At 46.5% G+C, this 16,903-nt stretch overlaps 1 protein-coding gene across 3 annotated transcripts in view; it reads right to left on the bottom strand.

Moving 5' to 3' along the window:
* Positions 1-4,397, bottom strand: part of carm1 (coactivator-associated arginine methyltransferase 1) — an 83,378-nt gene extending 78,981 nt beyond the window's left edge. For all 3 annotated transcript variants that reach the window (XM_063035927.1, XM_063035928.1, XM_063035929.1), the window contains exon 1: positions 4,256-4,397. In XM_063035927.1, the coding sequence (XP_062891997.1) occupies positions 4,256-4,397 (142 nt within the window). The remainder of the gene's footprint in view (positions 1-4,255) is intronic.
* Positions 4,398-16,903: the final 12,506 nt, after the last annotated feature.

Here is a 16,903-nt window from a genome sequence, read left to right as displayed (position 1 = left end):
TGAATGTGAACTAAACAAAAGAGATGGTTGTTGACTTCAGGACACGGAACGACCACTCTCCGCTGAACATCGACGACTCCTCCGTAGAGACCATTAAAAGCACCACATTTCTTGGTGTTCACCTGGCGGAGAATCTCACCTGGTCCCTCAACACCAGCTCCATAACAAAGAAAGCCCAGCAGCGTCTCTACTTTCTGCGAAGGCTGAGAAAAGTCCATCTCCCACCCCCATCCTCAGCACATTCTACAGAGGTTGTACTGCGAGCATCCTGAGCAGCTGCATCACTGCCTGGTTTGGAAATTGTACCATCTCGGATCGCAAGACCCTGCAGCGGATAGTGAGGTCAGCTGAGAAGATCATCAGGGTCTCTCTTACCATTAGAGACATTTACACCACACACTGCATCCGTAAACCAAACAGCATTATGAAGGAACCCACGCACCCCTCATACAAAAATCTTCTCCCTCCTACCATCTGCCAAAAGGCACCGAAGTATTCGGGCTCTCACGACCAGACTATTTAACAGTTTTTTCCCCAAAGTCATCACACTCCTCAATACCCAGAGCCTGGACTGACACTTCTATTTATTTATAATTATGTAATGCCGGCACCATTTTGTGCACCTTATGCAGTCCTGGGTAGGTCTGTAGTCTAGTGCAGCGGTCCCCAACCACCGGGCCGCAGAGCATGCGCTACCGGGCCACGAGGAAACGATATGATTTGGTGATATGAGTCGGCTGTACCTTTCCTCATTCCCTGCCGGGCCGCAAGGAAACGATATGATTTGGTGACAGGAGTCGGCTGCACCTTTCCTCATTCCCTGCCGGGCCGCAAGGAAACGATATGATTTGGTGACAGGAGTCGGCTGCACCTTTCCTCATTCCCTGCCGGGCCGCAAGGAAACGATATGATTTGGTGATAGGAGTCAGCTGCACCTTTCCTCATTCCCTGTCACGCCCACTGTACAGCCATTACGCATGCGAGGTCATTACCCGCACGTCATCCATGTCAGCGCGGGAAGGAGATCAACTCCTCGAGCTTGCAAATGACGGCGGGCTGAAAGGTATGTTTGACATAACATCTCTGCCGGCATTCTGGATTAAAGTCAAGGCTGAATATCCTGAGATAGCCACGAAAACACTGAAAACATTGCTTCCATTTCCAACATATCTCTGCAATGAATGGAACGAAAACTAAATTGCGGAATAGACTGGACATAAGGAAGCCCCTTCGAATATCGCTGTCTCCCAGCACCCCTCGATAGGACCGTGTTGAGCCCAGGGCTCCCACTGATTCAGCGATATTGGTGCGTTGCAATGATTTTATATGTTCATACGGGGAAAATATGTGCTGTGTGTTTAAAATCCAAAGGTTACTTAAAATGTTATGATGCTATTGACTTATATAACCCTATAACAATTACAGCACGGAAACAGGCCATCTCTGCCCTTCCAGTCATGCCGAACGCTACTCTCACCTAGTCCCACCCACCTGCACTCAGCCCATAACCCTCCATTCCTTTCCTGTCCATATATCTATCCAATTTAACTTTAAATGATAACATTGAACCTGCTTCTGCCACTTCTACTGGAAGTTCGTTCAACACTTACTTCAAGCTCCCCAGTCCTCCCCTGATAATTGACTTATCACTATATTCATGCGAGGAAAATATGCGCTGTGTTTAATATTAAATTCGTTAGATAAACCCTTTTAGAAACGAAATTGAGTGTATTCGCCATTTGTCACTGATATGCCGGTCCTGATTAACACCCCGCCCCCCCCCGCCGAACAGAATCGCCAAAAACGATTTGTAGAGAAATAACTGGCACGTGCACGCATGCGCAAGTCACACATGCACACTGGTGCCCGCGCAAGGCTTCATGGTCATTGTAGTCTTTCTCGGGGTAAACCCAACGTATTTGACTGCTATTCTTGCCCGTTGGCAACCCTACCCACGCGCACCCACCACCCCCCCCCCGGATCGGCCAGTCCGCAAGAATATTGTCAATATGAAACCGGTCCGCAGTGCAAAAAAGGTTGGGGACCCCTGGTCTAGTGTAGTTTTGTGTTGTTTTTTACACAGTTCAGTGTAGTTTTTGTATTGTTCATGTAGCACCATGGTCCTGAAAAACGTTGTCTTGTTTCTACTGTGTACTGTACCAGCAGTTATGGTTGAAATGACAATAAAAAGTGACTTGACTTGACTTTCATGCATAACAGGCTGTAGAGTTTACAGAGAATGAGCGAAAAACAAAAAAAAATCCAGCGAGCAGCAGTTCTGTGGGAGAAAATGCCTTGTTAATGAAAGGGATGAGAGGAAAATGGACAGACTGAGTCAAGCTGACAGGAAGGCAACAATAACTCAAATAACCTCGTGTTACAGGTGGTGTGCAGAAGAGCATTGTTGAATGCACACCACGTCGAATCTCGAAGTGGACGGGCTGGATGGGTAACAGACCACGCATGCACTCGTTGGCCAATTTAATAGGTACAGGAAGTACCTAATACGGTGGCCACTGAGTGTGTATGTGGGATGTGTATGTGTGTATGATGGGGAGGGGGGAACAATCATGAAATAGTGAAAACATGGCAAGCGGTAAAGCTTAGAGAATTGGAGCTAGAGTAAACTGAGGGATGCAAAAGACCCAGAAAACTAAAGGTTTATTGGTTTGCTATCTTTATGCCTAAAGAAGGGCAAATAGAGTGTTCTGGTTGAGGAGTGGGTTGGTGCTAGGACCCAAGTCTGCTGACAACAATATCACATGGCTAGTAACAATGAATCCAATACACATTTATTATCCTGACATTATTCAGAGACAGTTATTTTTAAGTGAAAGGCCCATGACAGCTGCAAGCTCCTAACTTCCCTTTGCCAATTTCTCAAGTATGCAACATACTCCTCCCAAAAAATTTCCTAAGTGATGGCCTATCAGGCTACTTGACCAGGAAAGGAGGCAATCTTAAAGAGATTAAAAGAGCTCTCAATAGTATGCACAAGCCTTTGAAGTGCAATAATGCCAGGATTCCATTTGTTTTATGAATTATGAACAGTGTTAACGCTTGATTAAAAATATTACAATTATTATAAATATCAACTCAGCCTCTAAATTAGTAGCTGCTGTCTAAATTAGAGGCTTCTTTCTTGGCTTGGTTTCCCAATTGCAATGGTAGCTTTGCAGCCCAATTCTATGTTTACTGCATGTTAAATATGAAAATTTAATGAACGAACCCAAATTACTCACAATTACAGTTTGCAGCAACTCCTACAAGTGTCTTGGAAATAATCCAAAAGATATTCACAAAAGGTAGAAATAAGGCGTGCAAGCAAAATGGTAAGTGATAAGGCAACTCCACTTAAAACACAAAGCAGAAGGAAAATAACATCTTACACCAGGCAAAGATACTGCAGACAAGCACATTTGTGAAGACAAAACAGGCGACATAAGAAACCGGCGAGATCATTGAGCCCATCAGTAAGATCACGGCCGACTTGCCTTCCCATCCCGCATGATTCCCAAACATCCAGAAACCCTTTGGAAGAGAATTAATGGCCCATCGGGGATAGAGAACTCCAAAATATCCACTAAAGATATGAATATTGAGACCTGTGAGTCTGGTTCTGAAGCTCCGCATCTGCCCTGTGAGCTTTGTGCGTATGATGACTGAAACAGACACAGAAGCGAAAGAGTTCTGTGAAGAACTCTCAGGGGTGGCGGTGTGGAGCTATCTGAAGCGGGGAAGGACGGGGACTACCTGATGGGAAGAGAAGGTTGAATGAGAAAGAGTGGCGGAGAACAGGCTGTGATGGAGAGCTTCCCATTCGGAAATGGAGCAGCAAGGAGATGGGGATGGGGATGGGGATGGAGATGGAGATGGAGATGGGGACGGGGACGAACGTCCCGGGAGCCGGGTGGCGATTTAACACCACCCAGGGAAACTGGGTCGGTACAATGCGGCAACCCCGGCTCCAGGAACACAGGGAGCCACACCCGGCCCTCCGGGACCCCCGGGCCGCCAGCGGGGAACTCTCAAGACCCCGGTAACTCGAGGCCGAGGAGCCAGGAGTTCTCGGCCTGTCCGGAGGTGACCGGGGCCGCAGCGCTCGCCCTTTCCGTGCCTCGGGAGTGGGCATCAACCCCGGCCGGTATTCGCAACACCGCGAGGCCGGGGCGCCGGGTGGCCTGTCATGCCGCAGTCCCGGGCCCAGGCCTTGGGCAGGCCCAAGCCTCCGCCGGGGCCCGCGGCCGCTACTCACTGCTGTACAGGCTGATGAAGGCGTTGTCCTGCGTCGTCTTGATCTCCAGCTTCAGCGGCTGCTGGTCCGAGTGCCGCTGGATTTCCCCATTCTGATCGCCGATGGACACCAGCCGCACGCCCGGGAACACCGTGGTGGCCATTTTAAAAACCAAGTGTGCGCGCTGAGCGCACGCCTTTAGTGTAGGCGCGATCCCGCCGCAGGCGCACGACGCCCGCAACACGTCCATCAGCCACCAGGAGGAGCCCGCGAGCCAAGCGCTGAAATACCTGCATTGACCACATGGGGGAGGGGGTAGGCTAGAGAGCAGCGTGCTGAAATACCGACATTAACCACACGTGGAGCCCGAGAGCAGGGTGCTGAAATACCGACATTAACCACACGTGGAGCCCGAGAGCAGAGTGCTGAAATACCGACATTAACCACACGTGGAGCCCGAGAGCAGGGTGCTGAAATACCGACATTAACCACACGTGGAGCCCGAGAGCAGGGTGCTGAAATACCGACATTAACCACACGTGGAGCCCGAGAGCAGGGTGCTGAAATACCGACATTAACCACACGTGGAGCCCGAGAGCAGGGTGCTGAAATACCGACATTAACCACACGTGGAGCCCGAGAGCAGGGTGCTGAAATACCGACATTAACCACACGTGGAGCCCGAGAGCAGAGTGCTGAAATACCGACATTAACCACACGTGGAGCCCGAGAGCAGGGTGCTGAAATACCGACATTAACCACACGTGGAGCCCGAGAGCAGGGTGCTGAAATACCAACATTAACCACACGTGGAGCCCGAGAGCAGAGTGCTGAAATACCGGCATTAACCACACGTGGAGCCCGAGAGCAGCGTGCTGAAATACCGACATTAACCACACGTGGCGCCCGAGGGCAGAGTGCTAAAATACCGGCATTAACCACACGTGGTGCCCGAGAGCAGGGTGCTGAAATACTAACATTAACCACACGTGGAGCCCGAGAGCAGAGTGCTGAAATACCAACATTAACCACACGTGGAGCCCGAGAGCAGGGTGCTGAAATACCAACATTAACCACACGTGGAGCCCGAGAGCAGAGTGCTGAAATACCGACATTAACCACACGTGGAGCCCGAGAGCAGGGTGCTGAAATACCAGCATTAACCACACGTGGAGCCCGAGAGCAGAGTGCTGAAATACCGACATTAACCACACGTGGAGCCCGAGAGCAGGGTGCTGAAATACCGGCATTAACCACACGTGGAGCCCGAGAGCAGCGTGCTGAAATACCGACATTAACCACACGTGGAGCCCGAGATCAGCGTGCTGAAATACCGACATTAACCACACGTGGAGCCCGAGAGCAGGGTGCTGAAATACCGGCATTAACCACACGTGGAGCCCGAGAGCAGAGTGCTGAAATACCGGCATTAACCACACGTGGAGCCCGAGAGCAGCGTGCTGAAATACCGGCATTAACCACACGTGGAGCCCGAGAGCAGCGTGCTGAAATACCGGCATTAACCACACGTGGAGCCCGAGAGCAGGGTGCTGAAATACCGGCATTAACCACACGTGGAGCCCGAGAGCAGGGTGCTGAAATACCGGCATTAACCACACGTGGAGCCCGAGAGCAGGGTGCTGAAATACCAACATTAACCACACGTGGAGCCCGAGAGCAGGGTGCTGAAATACCAACATTAACCACACGTGGAGCCCGAGAGCAGAGTGCTGAAATACCGACATTAACCACACGTGGAGCCCGAGAGCAGCGTGCTGAAATACCGGCATTAACCACACGTGGAGCCCGAGAGCAGAGTGCTGAAATACCGGCATTAACCACACGTGGAGCCCGAGAGCAGAGTGCTGAAATACCGACATTAACCACACGTGGAGCCCGAGAGCAGAGTGCTGAAATACCGACATTAACCACACGTGGAGCCCGAGAGCAGGGTGCTGAAATACCGGCATTAACCACACGTGGAGCCCGAGAGCAGGGTGCTGAAATACCAACATTAACCACACGTGGAGCCCGAGAGCAGGGTGCTGAAATACCGACATTAACCACACGTGGAGCCCGAGAGCAGGGTGCTGAAATACCAACATTAACCACACGTGGAGCCCGAGAGCAGGGTGCTGAAATACCGGCATTAACCACACGTGGAGCCCGAGAGCAGGGTGCTGAAATACCAGCAATGACCTCGTGTATTTCACAGGTTCATCTTTTATCAAAAAGCTCTGAAATTCTTCTTCTCCAGATAACAATGAAACCAGGAAGGAAAAGAATGGCTGCATGATCATCAACCCCCAAACCCCTCCTCCCCACAAAAAAAAACAAAAATGGAACAAGCACATCAAACCCCAAATCCACAGATTAAAAAAATTTAAGACTGAAAGCAAGTCCACATCCAAAATGCAGAAAACCTGGGCAATATTCTCCATCTCCATAGCAGAGCGATCTCACCAGTGATAAAAGGGCAGTGCCCCTCTATGTAAAGTCGAAACCTCCAACTCCAACCTTGACCTCCAGGCAGGGTCTTCATGCGCTGATGCTGGAACCCACATCTCCCCTTCTTCCACCGCCACACCATAATCCCATCTTTCTCAGGTTCCACCGCCAGCTCTTGGGCCCTCGGAGACTCCATCTTCCTCTCACCCCACCATGCCTGAACACCCCAAACCTCTTTTCCCCTCAGACACTACAAACCCCTTTCCCTCCTCCAATCCCAGCTCTCATCCATTCTGGTTTTCACCATTCCCTCCGACCTTCCCCTCTCTGAGGCAGGACCTTCTGTCCTCAGTAAGACCCTCACCTTTGTCCCCATGTGCCCATACCTCAGTGAGTTTCACGTTCGCAACGACGCTGAGCTCCTCTTCCGCCGCCTCCATCTCGGAGCCTGTTCCTTTGGCAAGGACTCCCCACCGATGACCCCCTTCTTCCTTCTTCAACCCCCTCTCCTCTTCCTGGACACCCCGTCCTGGTCTTCTGCCTGCTCTGGACCTTTTCGTTGTCAACTGCCATCGGGACCTTAACCATCTAGACTTTAACACTCCTCTCTGCATCTCCAACCTCACTCCTTCGGAATGCTCTGCTCTCCACTCTCTCTGCACTAATCCTAACCTCACCATCAAACTCACAGATAAGGGAGGCGCTGTAGCAGTCTGGTATACTGACCCGAGGCCTGGTGCTAACTCTCAGACAACTCCTCTTACCTGTCCTCTTGAACAGGACCCCACTAAGGAACACCAGACCATCATCTCCCACACCATCACCAACCTTATTTACTCTGGGGATCTCCCATCCACCACCTCCAACCTCATAGTTCCCGCACCCCGCACCCCCTGTTCTACCTCCTACCCAAGAACCACAAACCTGCTTGTCCAGGTCGACCCATTGTTTCAGCTTGTTCCTGCCCCACTGAACTCATATCGGCTTACCTTGACTCTGTTTTACCCTCCCTAGTTCAGGCCCTTCCCTACCTACATCCGTGACACCTCACACGCTCTTGATCTTTCCAAGGACTTCAAGTTTCCTAGCCCCCATCATCTCATTTTTACTATGGATGTCCAGTCCCTTACACCTCCATCCCCCACCAGGAAGGCCGCAAAGCTTTCTGTTTTTTTCCTGGACACCGAACCCAACCAGTTCCCCTCCACCACCACTCTCCTCCACCTGGCAGAACTAGTCCTCACTCTTAGTAATTTCTCCTTTGGCTCCTCCCACTTCCTTCAAACAAAAGGGGTAGGAATGAGCACTTGCATGGGTCTCAGCTATGCCTGCCTGTGTGGAACAGTCTATGTTCCAACCCTACACTGGCGACCATCCCGCGTTTTTGCTACGCTACATCGATGACTGCATTGCTGCCACTTCCTGCACCCGTGCTGAACTCATCGACTTCATCCACGTTGCCTCCAGCTTCCACCCTGCCCTCAAACTCACCTGGTCCATTTTCGACACCTCCCTCCCCTTTCTCGTTCTCACTGTCTCTATCTCTGGAGACAGCTTATCCACCGATGTCCATTACAAACCCATGGACTCTCACAGCTACCTAGACTACACCGTGTCCCACCTTACTACTTGTAAAAATGCCATCCCCTTCTCACAATTCCTCCATCTCCGCCGCATCTGCTCTCAGGATGAGGCTTTTCATTCTAGAACGAAGATGTCCTCCTTTTTCAAAGAAAGGGGCTTCTCTTCTTCTGCCATCAATGCTGCCCTCAACCATTTCACGCACGTCTGCACTTCCCCACCCTTCTGCCACCCTACCAGGGATAGGGATCCTCTTGTCCTCACCTACCACCCCAAAAGCCTCAGCATCCAGCATGTAATTCTCCATAACTTCTGCCATCTCTAACGGGATCCCACAACCAAGCACATCATTCCCTCTGCCCCCCCCCACACTTTCTGCTTTCCACAGGGATCGCTCCCTATGCAACTCCCTTGTCCATTCGTCCCTCCCCACTGATCTCCCTCCTGGCACTTATCCTTGCAAGCAGAACAAGTGCTACAATTGCCCCTAAACCTCCTCCCTCACTACCATTCAGGGCCCTAAACAGTCCTTCCAGGTGAGTCGACGCTTCACCTGTGTGTCTGTTGGGGTCATTTACTGTACCTGGTGCTCACAGTGTGGCCTCCTGTATATCGGTGAGATCCGATGTAGATCGGGAGACCGCTTTGCCGAGCATCTACACTCCGTCTGCCAGAAAAAGTGGGATCTCCCAGTGGCCACCCATTTTAATTCCACTTCCCATTCCCATTCTGATATTCCATCCATGGCCTCATCCACTCTTGTGATGAGGCCACATTTAGGTTGGAGGAACAACACCTTATATTCTGTCTGGGCAGCCTCCAACCTGATGGTATGAACATCGATTTCTCAAACTTCTGGTAATACCCCCCCAACCCTCCTTCTTCATTACTCATCCCCCTTTCCCTCTCTCACCAATCAACTTCGTAGCTCTTTGCTTCATTACCCCCCCCCCAAGTTTCACCCATCACCTGCTGGTTCTCTCTCCCCTTCCCCCACCTTTTAAACCTACTCCTCAGCATTTTTTCTCTAGCCCTACTGAAGGGTTTTGACTGGAAACGTCGACTGTACTTCTTTCCATAGATGCTGCCTGGCCTGCTGAGTTCCTCCAGCATTTTGTGTGTGTTCCCCCTCTCTGTAGCAGAGTGACGTCTGTTGTGTTTTTGGGTTGTTCTAATTGTAGCCTGATTGGGAGGCTGCATTTTTGAAATGCCTGACCCAAGCTTTACCAAGCAGACAAATTACTCTAAGGCAACGCACAAAAAATGCCGGAGGGACTTAGCAGGTCAGGCAGCATCTATGGAAATGAATGAACAGTCAACATTTCAGGCCAAGACCTTCTTCAGAACTGGAAAGGAAGTGAGAAGACGACATCAGGCCTGCTGAGTTCCTTCAACATTTTGTGTGTGTTGCTTTGGATTTCCAGCATCTGCAGAATTTCTTCTGTTAATAAATTACTCTGAGCTTTGTCGCAGCAAGGGTTTAACACGTGAACAGAAAGATGCTCAAAACCTTTGTGAAACAGTGAGCGATCACTGCCAACTCTTGGGAAGACCTGACCCAGGTCTGTTCAACGTGGAAAAGGTACGCTGGAAAATCATGCAAACAGTCAAGCGCCTCCTGCCACCTGTAGGCCAAACATTGGCCCTAGCAGCTACCTCAGGACCCTCAGAACTGGAGTAGGAGCAAGTTATTCTCAAGTAGAGCGATGGTTATTCGGACAGGTAAAGGGTCAAAATTAAAGCAGGAAATACTTGGTAGATTACGTAACATCAAGGAGGGAGAATCAATGGCCAGCATTTCAGTTTGATCACCTTTCGCTTGTAGTTGTAAAAGAGGTACAGGACATTTGAAAGGCCAATAGACTGGGAAACGCAAAAAAGCTGTGCACAGTAATACTGGCTGGAGCTATAAGAGGGTGCATCAGTGTAGTGTCTGGTGAACCAGAAAAAGTCGCAGAGGGAGCTGGAGAGCATAGAGTGACACCTAGAGAGAAAAAAAACCAGGAAAATAAAAATAAGGCTAAGAGTAGGAACAAAGGTTGAATTGAATTGAATTGACTTTATTTCCTACATCCTTCACACTTGAGGAGAAAAAATCTTTATGTTACGTCTCCGTCTAAATGTGCAATGTGCAATCATTGTAATTTCTAATAAATAGAACAGTCAACGTAACATAGAGATACTCAAATCAGTGTGAGCTAAGCAGTCTGACGGCCTGGTGGAAGAAGCTGTCCTGGAGCCTGTTAGTCCTGGCTTTTATGCTGCTGTACCGTTTCCCGGATGATAGCAGCTGGAATAGATTGTGATTGGGGTGACACGGGTCCCCAATGATCCTCTGGGCCCTTTTTACACACCATGTCTTTGTAATTATCCTGAATCATGGGAAGTTCACAACTACAGATGTGCTGGGCTGACCGCACCACTCTCTGCAGAATCCTGCGATTACGGGAGGTACAGTTCCCATACCAGGCAGTGATGCAGCCAGTCAGGATGCTCTCAATTGTGTCCCTGTAGAAAGTTCTTAGGATTTGGGGGCCCATCCCAAACTTCCTCAACCGTCTGAGGTGAAAGAGGTGCTGTTGTGCCTTTTTCACCACACAGCTGGTGTGTACAGACCACGTGATAAGGATGCTGAGGGACTTGTAGCTGTTCACCCTCTCAACCCCAGATCCATTGATGTCAATCGGGGTTAGCCCATTTCCATTCCTCCTATAATCCACAACCAGCTCCTTTGTTTTTGTGACATTGAGGGAGAGGTTGTTTTCTTGACATTACTGTGTCAGAGAGATGACTTCTTCCCTGTAGGCCACCTCGTTATTGTTTGAGATTAGTCAGTCAATGTAGTGTCGTTGGCAAATTTAATTAGCAGATTAATGGCACTTCAGTCCTCATTCATTAATATTGTGACTAATAAACTCTTCTTGGGCTTCCAGCCAAGTACAGGCATCGATTTTCACCATTATTTCAATAACAAACTGCCATCTTCATCAGGGATGATGCCTGGCATGTTCTAATCTTGTGGTGTATGTACTGTATACACACACCCCCGTCATCTGTCCCTCCTGATTGGTTAGTCCTCAACCAATCAGGTTTCCATCATCCAACCCTGTTTACAATCAAATTCCAGTTCTTACTTAAAGCAAGACATTAATCTTTGCTAGAACTATTTTTCTTAGTTTTATCTCAATGGCTTCCTTCATCATGGTCCCACAAGCTATTGGCGCGACACAGTAGTTTTGTGCCATCAAAGTCAATCCTATGGCTGTTGCAGATGCAATGTTCTGTTACCATCGATTTCTCCAGGTAACCTGAACGGATACACCTCCTAAGCACCTTGATGCAGATTTCCACCATGCACCCCGTCTGGCCAATTTTGAAATAGAACCAGGGAGAAAAGAAATGCCTTTAACAAAGATGAAGGTCCTGCTCTAAGCAAGAACTGGAATGTGATTGTAAACAAGGTGGAACTGTGGAAACCTGATTGGTTGAGGACTAGCAATCAGGAAGGAAGAACGGCAGGTGTACGTGTACCACAGGACTAGACATGCCTAGGCATTATCCCTGATGAAGATGGCAGAGTTAGTCATCGAAACATCGTTTAAAATCGATATCTGTCCCTGGCTGGAGGCCTGAGAAGAGTTTGTTCATCATATACTATGGGAAAGCACTAGATCCTTTTTCAATTTTACGGCTGCTTCGCTGCTATCAGACTTGTAAAACCCTTCCCAGTGTCGCCACGTTCCTGAACGCTTCATTCTTCCTCTCACGTTAGTGTCATTCTGGCACTGATTTTTTGCCCTCCTACAGTTTGCACTGCTATACTTTGCACTATTCCATGGTATACCGGTAATTTTACCATGTATACTGTTTACTATGCGAGCTTCACATGAGCCAGGAGTTACCTTGCACACTGGTGTACACCCAAAAGCCACTTTATTAGTTATCTCCAGTACCTAATAAAGTGGCCCCTGAGTGCATGTTTGTAGCTTTCTGCTGCGGTAGTCCATCCGTTTCAAGGTTCAACGTGTTATGTGCTCCCAGATCTTCTGCCACACGTTTGAGTTACTGTCACCTTGAACCAGTCTGGCATTCTCCTCTGACTTCTCTCATTAACAAGGCGCGACACTCACAGAACTGCTGGTCAATGGATTTTTCTTTTGTTTGTTTTCAGCACCATTCTTTGGAAACTCTAGAGCAGAGATTCGAAATGGGGGTGGTTACGTGTTCTAAGAAGTCATCGGGTTGGCGGGGGGGGGGGGGGTGGTGGTGGTAAGAGACACCCTAACTTGAAGCACGAGACCTGAATAACCATTAGTAGAGCAGGCATTTCCAAAAAAAAACGGATGAGGCACTGGAACACAGGAAGAACTGTAGCTCTGCAGGTAGTGAACACTTGTCATCAACGCGTCTGAAACTCGGCTAACTCATCCAACTTTACCAAACGAACGGACGTTATTGGGGATGCATAAGTTAGCACCTAGGGTGCCCAGCAGTTCCCCTTGACTCACAGCATGGAAAGAGTTCATGCAATTTAACAGTTGGTAAGTCAAGTACACCCTCTAATCTTTCTCTACAGTTCTACAGAAAACAGATTGCGCAATGCTACAGCACTGGCCGGAACCAAACGGTGAAATAGAGCCGATCAGTGAACATGCCAACCCCAAGGATTCCTCTTGAAGTGTTCAAAGTGGTCTCAACTTCATATGTGCAGCCAAACACCATCTTTGGGGATTATGAGACCTTACATGGTCAATTGCGCTAACTGGAATAGTATAAAGATAGCTTGCCAAACACCAGCTCTATCCTAACATTCAGATTCCAATCTAAATCCTTGTCAAACAAGAGAAAATCTGGTGATGTTGAAAATCCGAGCAAGACACGCAATATGCTGGAGGAACTCAACAGGCCAGGCAGCAGCTATGGGAAAAAGCACAGTCGACGTTCCAGGCTGAAACCTTTCAGCAATCCTGGTCAACCTAATTTTCGGCTCGCCGTTCCTTAGCGTGTCGCTACCATCATTCCACCCTTGTCAACCTGCTGCCGTCATCAATATCCGATAGGCATTTCCAGTTTCTGTTGGTTTTTTTTATTTTAACTTACCCCTGTTAATGATGGATAAATATGTATGGCACCACCTCTGTGAATCTGAAAGTGGCAAAGCCTTGGATTCTAATCCTGAAACAGAAACTACAGGAAGTGCATCAGTAAAATGTTACATACCTGGAGTATGGTTTTATTTCCCGTTTCTCAGATCAGCAACACCCCATGTGTCTTATATTTGTAATACTGTACAGTCTAATGAAGCCACGAAACCATCAAGATTGAAGGAACATTTCCGCAGAAGATGTCGTGGTTTCTCGTTTCTCACAAACGACAAGGAGACACAGAAAACTCGTCAAGACGTTTTAAACTTTAATTTGCAAATGAAAGCTGAGACAATCAGAAAGCTAGTAGATAGTAGCCCGTCAAGGCTCGTATACAGCATTTTTTATAGCAATTTTCCTATCTTAGCTACATTATCATATCCAGTCAGCCCGTGATTACATATCGTCAATATATCCGCTCTTGACTTTCCACTATTGTTTTACTCCCCAACTTAATTATGTCCTAGTTTACATTTTAGACTATATGTCCTCTCATCCCTAACCACAGTTATTTCTTAATTAGTCTTGCGTTGACATACTGCCACATATTTCTTCACCTTACTCGCCACCGTTATCTTTCTACTTGGTTTCATTCTAGTTCTCTTCATGAATTAATAGTGAACAGGTCAAAAGTCATGGCTACATAGTGAATACCTTCTTCTCAGCTACAGTGGTTACATAGTAAATATAGAAAATACAATGTGTGCATTTGAGTAAATACTGTAATACATAGAAAAAATATAGAAAAGACAATGTGTGCATTTGCATTTTCCAATGAAGACACCCTGAAGAAGCTATTTACGGTATTACTCAGTTCCAGAAGATGAAAGAAGCATTTGAAAAGAGTTGCCCGCTCGAGTCATTTGTCAAGAAAGCTAAAAATGACCTTTATAGTGGTCTCATTACTTCTTTTAACATATCCAAAATGAGATTGTCCACAGGAAAATCCCATACAATTAGTGAAAGAATAATAATGCCAGCTGTATCAGGACTCACCACTATTCTCAAAACGGACACCAGTATTTTAAAATCAATTCCTCTGAGTAGTTCATCGTATTGATAAAATGAGTAAAGACATTGAGCATCAACTATTCACAAAGCTACAAAATAAGGATTTGGGATACAAATGTGTGAGTCCACTGTGCAAGACCACGAGGCATTGCTAATGTCATATGTACAGATGATCGAAAATGGAAAAAATTATGAAGAGATTGTCTTTTGCAAAAAGTTAAAAACATATCTATGACAAGCTCAAAATCTATATGAGAATAGAAGTATTCTGATTAGGAACATGATATCTTGCGCAACAGATGGAGCATCATATATGACACATTATATGCTGGTTTAGTGGCATTTATGAAAAATGAAACTCCAAGTCTGTTTGTAATCCATTGTGTGATTCATTGTCAACATCTCACAGCCAAAGACGTCAGCCAGTGACCTTTTTCAAGCATGACTCTTGTAATATCCACTGTCAACAAAATTAAAGCTCATCCATTAAACAACAGAATATTTCACCAGTTATGCCAAGATAACTATGAAGAGCTTGAACGCTTGCTTCTTCGCATAGAAGTGCATTGGCTGTCAAAAGGCTACTGCTTTGATCTTTTTGACACTGTGGCTGAATTTTTGCTCAAAGTTAACAAGATTGAACTTCTATGTGGAGATGTGACATACCTAGCCGATCTGTATGACAAAATGAACATTCTAAATATGAAACTGTGGGGTAATAATTTCAATTTAATCCGGGCAAAAAGTGCAGTGTCCACTTTTGTTGGAAAATTGGAAGTATATAAGCAAAACCTTGGGATCTGAATGTTCTCACAGTTTCCTTGCATGGGAAGTATTGCCACTCTCTTACACAGACTGTGATTTGCAAGAGTACCTGCAGTCACTGAAGAAGGATTTTCAGAATCTATTCAAGGATTTGAATGATCTGGAGATTCCAGACTGGGTAACTAACCCTTTTCTTTGCAAGGTGGAATAGGAAGAGAGCTTGCAAGAAGAAGTTATCGAAATTCAGAATGATGAAGAAGCAAAAATGCTTTTTTAATATGTTGGCTTTAGTGGTATGTAGCTACACTGTCATACAAAGTTTCCTGGTCTTTGGAGAAGAGCCAAACTGCTCTTCGTTGCATTTCTATCCTCTTACCTTGTTGAAAGAGGCTTCACTGGAGTGAACCACATAAACACAAAAAAACAGAAACCACTTGGACATTATTCTGTGTGGGGCTTAAGGCTTTTGCTGTCACAACTTGAACCAGATATTTCAAAACCATCAAACTCAAGTATCACATTGATATTGTGTTGTACTGTGCATAGGTACTGTGTACACTAGGTTTAAAGACAAATAAAAATTTAAAGCAGAAGCATTTTTCTCATGTTAGCATATTGTAGACATGTTTTTACACTATGGGGGTGCCAGAAAGTATATTGTGCCTAAGAGGGGTGTTGGGGGTGGGGCATTGGCATGAAGGTGCTTTAGGGGCCCTAGGCCAAAAAAAAGGTTGGGGAACACTGCTCTAGAGACTGTTGTGTGTGAGATCGGCAGCTTTTGAGATACTGAATCCACCCCGTCTGGCATCAACAATCATTCCATGGTCAAAATCACTTCTTTCCCTTCTCATGTTTGGTCTGAATAATAAGTGAACTTTTGTTGACCTGCATGCTTTTATGCATTGACTTGCTGCCATATCATTGGCTGATTAGAGGCTAATCACAGAACTCTGCAACCTGAATAGACAACTTCAGAATCAATGAAAGTCATGAAAAATAGGAAATTATTGAAGTTCTGGATCTCTTTATACTCGTATGATACATTAGTATAGCTGAATAGCTAGAGAAGAAAGTAGTAACATTGAGCAAGGCTAGGGAAATTGAATCAATCTGGGAATTAATTGCAACCTCAAGATTTTATAAAGAAGATTGCAAAACTGAACAAAATTCATACTTACTAATTTAAGAATCTAGTAGCCAAATTGAAGGTTTTAATATTTCTATAAATGAAAAGTCTGTTGCATAAAGGAGTCAATTGATAATAAAAATATGGAACTTTGACTTAATTTGACATTTAAACTAATTTTGGTTCATAATATTGGAAGAAATTTCTTGTGATTGATCTTCGGAGTTAAGAAGAATGCAGAGTGATCTTACTGAAACACACCTACACAAGAGATTCTGCAGATGCTGAAAATCTTCAACAACCTACACACGAAATGATGGAAATCAGCTGGTCAAGCAGCATTTTAAAAAATTTTATTATCAAAATAAACTTTATTTATAATAAACATTAGTTACAAGAATAAACCATACAAAGCCTTTTCATTCTTACATTCACAGTCAATGCTTTAAGAGTCGAGTTCTATTACATTCCTTAAAACCGATAGGACTGTTGCCACTCACGTGGCCCCCTGGGGTGGTACACTACTACAGTAATTGAGGGGTTTCCTCAATCCAGCCACTTCCTCTCCAGTCGCAAAGAACCCTATACTGTGGT

Source organism: Mobula hypostoma, chromosome 29 (genome assembly GCF_963921235.1).
Source record: "Mobula hypostoma chromosome 29, sMobHyp1.1, whole genome shotgun sequence".
Taxonomy (NCBI): domain Eukaryota; kingdom Metazoa; phylum Chordata; class Chondrichthyes; order Myliobatiformes; family Myliobatidae; genus Mobula; species Mobula hypostoma.
The sequence above is the reverse complement of the archived record's forward strand: the minus strand, read 5'-3'. Positions and strand labels throughout refer to the sequence as shown.